The sequence below is a fragment of the Poecilia reticulata genome, linkage group LG2 (genome assembly GCF_000633615.1).
Source record: "Poecilia reticulata strain Guanapo linkage group LG2, Guppy_female_1.0+MT, whole genome shotgun sequence".
Classification (NCBI taxonomy): Eukaryota; Metazoa; Chordata; class Actinopteri; order Cyprinodontiformes; family Poeciliidae; genus Poecilia; species Poecilia reticulata.
In genome coordinates this window covers 34952053-34960339 of record NC_024332.1, presented here as the reverse complement: position 1 = coordinate 34960339, position 8287 = coordinate 34952053, and the positions used below count along the sequence as shown (strand labels likewise).

At 36.9% G+C, this 8287-nt stretch overlaps 1 protein-coding gene across 1 annotated transcript in view; it reads right to left on the bottom strand.

Annotated features, from left to right (window-relative positions):
• erbb4b (erb-b2 receptor tyrosine kinase 4b) overlaps positions 1 to 8287 on the bottom strand; it is a 318305-nt gene that overhangs the window by 71069 nt on the left and 238949 nt on the right. Inside the window, exons 11-12 of the mRNA XM_008403838.2 lie at positions 4762 to 4852; positions 869 to 1068 (exon numbers count right to left, since the gene is read on the bottom strand). Coding sequence (XP_008402060.1) covers positions 869 to 1068; positions 4762 to 4852 — 291 coding nt within the window. The remainder of the gene's footprint in view (positions 1 to 868; positions 1069 to 4761; positions 4853 to 8287) is intronic.

The following is an 8287-nucleotide window of genomic DNA, read 5'->3' as shown; positions in this document are numbered from 1 at the left end:
TCTCCAGCTACATTACACAATTATCTTCAGGATCACAATAAATAAGGGTATTTGTAGAATAATTTTTGTTTTCCATAATGTAATATATTCATTTTTATTCTTGTACCTATTTGGACAGTCACAACCCTGGTTGTATTACTATTATGCATAGTGGACCCAAAGAAAAAAAAAGAAGAAACAAATAAATGTATTTCCATATTAAAACGATGAGTTGGTTTGTAGTTCATAATATACCTTTATACATTAATGGGRCATTCCATTCATGCAAAAAACTGAGCAATGGAAAGATTGTTTGTGCTTTGCACCACTTCCAGTGCCTTGAAGAATAATTCATAACCCTTCAACTTCCTTTTCATTTTGTATCATTGGAAATATGAACATATGTGCATTTTATTGCAATTTATGTGACAGAACAACCTAAAGTAATGCATAACTGTTAAGGCAAGGAAAATGGCATCTGATATTCAAACTTTTTTTTTTTACAAATATATGCAGTGTGTTTTTGTGCTTACACCCTCTCTACTACCTCACTCTGATACACCCAGATAAAATCCAGCACAAGTTGCTTTGAGACAGAGTGTAGCTGTCATAACATGAAATGATCCAGTGCTGAATAATTGACCTAAATTGTCAACAAGAACTTTAACAGGATTGATTTGTATTGTTTTGAACATTTTTGTGACCCGTTAGATAATTTTCAGAAATAAATCTGAGATATTTATAGTCATTTATCATGAAATTGTCAGTTGACAGCTGTAGCTTAGTGTAATTGCTGAAATTATACATGTCTTTTGTAGGTAATGACTTGACTTTTCAATTTTATTTTAATTGACACAAAACATTTCCTMAGATGTAACTCTAAACTTACCACATTCTTGTGGGCTTCTGTTGCTGCGAATAAGGACATTTTGGTTACCAGCGCGAAAGAGTCTTGTCCAGTTCACAGTGCTGTAGTAGCAGAGTTGGCTGTTCTCTGCAATGTGGACATTCCCAGCACTGATCTCTCTCAGGGACTGAAGCTGAAGCGATGAGATGCCCTGCTGTTTTAACACCAACAGGGAAATCCCACTGAGAGGGCAGCATAGGTGGAGGTGAGAGAAAGACATGGCCAAACAAGAACAGGGGAATATGAGAAGAAAGGGAGAAAAGTTGAGGTTGAATACAGAATGGAGAGGGGAAAAAGAAAGAGATAAAACAGGACAGTTCACTGAAGATAAGTTAATTTAGCATTTGTCTGAGCCCAAAGCAGAAGTGCACAAWGCACATTTTAATGAGCATCCCCCAATCCAAACAAGTGCCCCAAAAAGGACAAAAAAAWTTTTATTACACAAGTAGGTTTTYACATTTTCTTTTATTTTTTACCTCGGACACAATTACAGATTAAGATGCCTTAATCATGCAGATGATGTTGCAAGGTTCATCTAAAGGTCTAAAGTAAACATCTTTCATGTATCTCATATGAGGGGATGTTGTAAGTGCTTATACAATAATTTTCTAAACCAGATAAACTCGGTACATTATATAAATCCCTGAGCTGTTTTATATTGCGCATCATTACAAATTCTYGTGTCTTTCGCTACCATTTGTAAAATGGGATTGTGAGTTCCTAATTTATTAGATTACATAAATGGACAAGGCAATGTGTTCCCAATCTCAAAACGTTTTTCAAAAAAAATTGTTGGGACAACAAAGTCCCAACTCCAATGTGTGTGTATATGCCCACCCACCCATGACCCACCGATCACAGGGAAAACCTACCACCGTCGTCACCATATTTTCTAAAGTGCAATTAAATGACCACAATGTGAAGCAGTTAAACAACCTCTCTGCCTTTCTTTACTTCTGTTTTTAAAAGTTTCCCCCCATGTTTTGTTCCTTTTTCNGTGTCTTTCGCTACCATTTGTAAAATGGGATTGTGAGTTCCTAATTTATTAGATTACATAAATGGACAAGGCAATGTGTTCCCAATCTCAAAACGTTTTTCAAAAAAAAATTGTTGGGACAACAAAGTCCCAACTCCAATGTGTGTGTATATGCCCACCCACCCATGACCCACCGATCACAGGGAAAACCTACCACCGTCGTCACCATATTTTCTAAAGTGCAATTAAATGACCACAATGTGAAGCAGTTAAACAACCTCTCTGCCTTTCTTTACTTCTGTTTTTAAAAGTTTCCCCCCATGTTTTGTTCCTTTTTCRCCACTTACAGTTTAAATATGACAAAAAAGCAGCAGGGAGTCAGAGCCATCAGACAGACAGARCGCGCAGGATCAAGTACAGGGCAAAGGTGAGAGGCAGGCTATAATTTCTCCTGCTGTGTTCATCTGCATGCAGGTGCACAGCACATAACCACACTTTTAAAAAGATACACACACACCTAGTCTGCAGTATATAATCAGACATGACTTACAATATTACCATCCAAATGTCACTACACGTTTCCAAGCACTTTTGCAAAAGGCAATGAAAAGTAAGTGATAAATAATTCTGTTCCATCAGATGGGTTAAAACTACTTGAGTCTCCAAATGTCAAAACAAAATCATGACCAAAACCATTTCCAAGCAGTTTYCTTTGTAAGTGATAATTAGACTTGGAAAAATCTAAATTCAGAGCACTTGATCACAGGAAACGAATGTATTCAACTAATGATTTATATATTTAAAAAAATGAAAATGCATGAAGCAAGCTTCATTAAATGCCAATAGCTACTTGATARGTGAYAAGTGACAGATTTATAACTCTTTTAATGTTGTTGAGAGTTCATTTTGCAACAWTGGAACAATACAATTTTGTAAACTATTGAGCTGATCCTAGCTCATCTAATTTTGCAAAATTAGTCCATATTTTGAACAAAATATTCCATATGAGAATAAGTAGGACAAACAATAAGCAAAGGAAAGTTTTGTCAAACTGACATAAAGCCTTGCATAACCCCAACCAAAAAAAGCATTTTATTGCCAATGTGAATCCAACACTTTTGGGTCAGTGTTTATCAGTTGTAATTAGGATTTAAAATCAGACTGATATTTTTTTCTCAGCCTCAATATCATCAAAACATCCATATTTATGACTTAATGGACTGGCTATATAAATGTAAGTAGTTTTATGAAACAATTAAACTTGCTATCAAAGGAATATGCAAACGAACAAACTTCTTTCCTGGCTTTATTGGAGGTCCTCCTGATACAAGTTTGTTCAGTCATGTTCTCTTAGATCWGTGGTTCTTAACCTGGGTTTGATCGAACCCCWGGGGTTCAATGAGTCGGTCTCAGGGGTTTGGCGGAGCCTCTGCCACGGAGGTAAAGACACACTTGTGTAAAGTCGTGATGACGCCCYGCTTTACCATCACTTGCTACAGAGGATCACGTTTACATTGCTTAGCCAATCAGTGCTGCGGATTAGCACTGATTGAAGGAGYTCCACTCCCAGCATGGATTTGAACTTGTGTCTTTAATTACTTCAGCAAAGCTCACAGTTTGTACCAAATTCTGTACTTCTAAATCTGCTCCTTAGTCGCATCTTTTCGGGGTTGCTACTGCCTCTAGTGGGTTGGGGGTGGTGACACAACTAATATAATTACATTACTAAATCAAAATACCGCAAAGTCTTATTTATTATGAATTTTTMATTCTCTTAAGAATGTAGAGCTAATTGAATGATCTAAACACCTGAATTGTCCTATTGAGGGACAATAAAAGATATTTCTACTCTATTCTATTCTATTAGTACATAAAACACATATTCCACTGTGCAAATACGAGCATATTCACAACACATTTGCCATTTCATCAGGTACCTGTACAGTGCTCTTCCCCCGATAGTTACTAGGTTGGAGAAAACACTCAAGTCAGTCATGTTGTCAGGCCAAGACTGGATGTTAAGGTAGCCTAAATAGAGAGAAATGCAAACACAGATACATAGGTTATAAGTCTAAGGCACAAAGATTCTGACATATTTCCAGAGGTAGCAACAGACTTCAAGCAGTTCCCACATTAACTGAGTGTTGACATGGAAACGCCACAGACCTTTGACTCAAACRCATGCCGTAGGATTGACTCATACAAAGAGGATTTTCATACCAATGCAAAGTCTGACATGTCAATATTGTTTTTTGCACTTCCTCCTGCTTCTCCTTTGTTGAATCATTTAAAGGATTAAATGAAAAGCTGGGATGATGGCTGTGGCTCATTTATAATTTTCAATAATGGATTCAGAAAATATGAAATATTTAGTAGAAGAACAGTGGGTGAGTACAATCCCCAAGCCAACACCAGAAGACAAACAAAACTATGGGTTAGGGAAACAAAACCAAGGCTAANGAGGATCACGTTTACATTGCTTAGCCAATCAGTGCTGCGGATTAGCACTGATTGAAGGAGTTCCACTCCCAGCATGGATTTGAACTTGTGTCTTTAATTACTTCAGCAAAGCTCACAGTTTGTACCAAATTCTGTACTTCTAAATCTGCTCCTTAGTCGCATCTTTTCGGGGTTGCTACTGCCTCTAGTGGGTTGGGGGTGGTGACACAACTAATATAATTACATTACTAAATCAAAATACCGCAAAGTCTTATTTATTATGAATTTTTMATTCTCTTAAGAATGTAGAGCTAATTGAATGATCTAAACACCTGAATTGTCCTATTGAGGGACAATAAAAGATATTTCTACTCTATTCTATTCTATTAGTACATAAAACACATATTCCACTGTGCAAATACGAGCATATTCACAACACATTTGCCATTTCATCAGGTACCTGTACAGTGCTCTTCCCCCGATAGTTACTAGGTTGGAGAAAACACTCAAGTCAGTCATGTTGTCAGGCCAAGACTGGATGTTAAGGTAGCCTAAATAGAGAGAAATGCAAACACAGATACATAGGTTATAAGTCTAAGGCACAAAGATTCTGACATATTTCCAGAGGTAGCAACAGACTTCAAGCAGTTCCCACATTAACTGAGTGTTGACATGGAAACGCCACAGACCTTTGACTCAAACRCATGCCGTAGGATTGACTCATACAAAGAGGATTTTCATACCAATGCAAAGTCTGACATGTCAATATTGTTTTTTGCACTTCCTCCTGCTTCTCCTTTGTTGAATCATTTAAAGGATTAAATGAAAAGCTGGGATGATGGCTGTGGCTCATTTATAATTTTCAATAATGGATTCAGAAAATATGAAATATTTAGTAGAAGAACAGTGGGTGAGTACAATCCCCAAGCCAACACCAGAAGACAAACAAAACTATGGGTTAGGGAAACAAAACCAAGGCTAAATCCACAATGAAGAGATAGTACAGTCCAGAGAGGATGAAGAGAATGGAAGGAATTAATGTCTTAGCAAATACAAAAAAAGCTATAATTAACAGCAATTATTTTAACACAAGAAGAAGAAAGCATAAAGGGCACAAGCWGCATTAATCACCAAGTAGAACCAGCAGAAGGTGGTGGACGGCAATTAAAAAAGAAAAAAAAAAACAGTCTGTGCCTTAGGATGTATAGCACATTCTTCAATCAATAAATAGCATTTGACATCATCATATTACGGTGTGTGATTTCCTCCCACTGGGTGCATAATATTGTTTATCCAAAAAGTGGCTTGTTGAAAACAGAGAGCAATAACCTTGAACAGCCTCTTTATCAGTTGAGAGACATTATTTGATTTGTAATGTCAATCCCAGCTGAGCAGCAGCAGCGTTGGGAAAATGTTTGTAAACAGTGTTTACAGACCAGAACCAGAAGACCTGAGTGGTCTGGAAGGCTGATACAACAACAGCAAATCTTTAATGTGGTGTGGTGCTAAAATGTTCAGTGAGTTATAAACCAACAAACGTATTTCAAAGTCTATTCTCTGAGCTATGGGGAGTCATTGTAAGGATTTTAAAACGGGGGTGATGTGCTCTATCTTCCTGGTTTTAGTGAGAAAAAGAGCCACAGAGTTCTGGATCAGATGCAGCTGGAAGATTGATTTTTTTTTTTTTTTTTTTTTTTTTAGGCAGACCTCTGAGGACACTGTTGCTGTAATCAAAGATAAATGCATGGATGAGTTTCTCCAGATCTTGGTGAGACATTAGTCCTTTAATCCTGGAGATGTTCTTCAAGTGACAGATGGCTGACTTTTTTCTCTGAATATGTCAACAAAAAGGTTTTGCTTGTTAATTAATCTGCTGAGTGCAGGTGTGAGTCCATCATTTGCTTTCAATCCATCCACCATATTTTGAAGTAAACACASAAAKGCACACACATACCCTCTAAATGCAMACATARTATTTAATTGAAAATAGTAAGTTGATTTAAATTAGTTTCTTCAAATTGCTAATAACACTCACTTTTAGTARGTTAATTGAAAWTTGTGGTTGAACAGTCTCTCCAACACACTCTACTTTAGATGGATACATTTAGAAAGAGCAAGTTTTTGATAATTGTGCTTTTTTTCTGTCTTGGAAAGTACTTTGACTCAGTACTGCATGCTTCCAAGTGCATATGCTTTACTTGAGGTTTTATGGAAACTCATATCTTCAGGCCTGTTGCAAACTCTCTCTCTTATGAGCTCCACTTTACAGTAAAAAAAATATCATTTGCAGCAAAAGAAAGCAAACATATTTTTTTCTGGAATTTTCTGCACCTTCCTTTTAATTCTGTTAACATTTACAATGTCTGCTAGTGCCAGTGTTGTAATATGCTTACAACAGTTAGTTGCACTAGCCTGACAACCACCTGCTGTAGATTTGTCAGGCATATCTAATTGGTATATGATCATGAAGATAAATGATATGAATGGCTCATATCTTGAATGCCAATTGACCTCATAGATTTACAGGAAGATACAGCTTCATCTGCATCCCCCATAAWGGAGTAAAAATTGAGTTTCATTCTATGTCATTAATGAAATGATAATAAACTATGTATTGCTTATTTAAGATTGTGAATGTATGAGAGTAGAACTAAAGAACCTAAGAGAAAAACTGTGACATCAGTTAGATTAAAGGATGGTATGTTAATAAAGGTATTCATATTTGACACAATCTGTTTATTAGCTCATTTTCAAATCCAGTTGTGAGCTCTAAATATTTGTTAAGATACCACATGAAAGTCAAAGCAGTTGTTGAATCCGACTCATCCCCCTAATTGGCACCTAAATACAGTGATTTMTATACAACTAATTCCTACCACCCTGTCCTGATGTGCACATTGTGTAATGGTAGTAGACACACAATCTTATGTCAGTGTCATCTAATAGATCTGTCAAAGCTGAGGAGATGGGAAATGGACAATGTTTGATTTTGTAAGATGAAGAAGTGGCTCATGTTATGCTGAGAGCCACATTAAAAACGCACCAGACCTCACAGCAAATTGCTCTGTGGAGGCTTTTAGCAAAGAGGACCAGGAGCTCACAACTAAAGGTCAAGATGGCTTAAGTTGTGGTGATTACAGTTCTGAGTCAAAACATTGATAAACCCCTTATGGAAAATTGCACAACTTGATTACTCATTTGTTGCCCTCTTCRAATAAGACCTGACGTGGTGAGACATATTTTAAGATCCACTGAAATACAGTTCAAAGGGAAAACAATGGATAGTAAAAGATGATAACAGATGTCCCCCTATCCTACTCATTTGAAAGCTAAGGCTGTGTTATTGTGACCTAAGGGTCAGAAAGCCAGGTTGCCTTCTTCTGTCAGATGCCATATTTTCTTGACAGCTCAGGGAGACGACAAGTTGTGCTGACACAAATGTCTAAGTACATGGCCACAGGTTTATGCYCCATCAACTGCTCTCAACCAGCCATCACTCACCAAAAAAGGGAAAAAAAATAACATTAAGAATAAATAAATAAACACACCTTTAATATGCATACATTAACAACCTGGATGCCACTATTATTAAGGAAGTCTAAAGTCTCAAAATAAAGTAATATGTTTTTTTTTTTATTATTATTTTTTGAAATTCCAATTCAGTTTGAGCAGCACATTTATTCTATGGATATAGTAGTCATAATCCGAGTGTCCTAAATTACCAGGTAACGTCTGCTGTCAATGCCCTCGACAACCCCTTTTTGTCAACAGGGTAGCACTTATTCTCCTATGACATTTCATAGTGACGGAGCATACATTTGAGAGGACCACTTAACGATTTTACTTTGCACAAATCCCTAAATCGGAGGTGTCCAAAGTGCTGCCAAGGTACCACTGCTGGCCCTCTGGAGGGTCATGGGTAGCAATTAATCACAATTAAAGAATGTAAGTAATTTGGACTGCCAGCACAGATGATTAATGAAGAC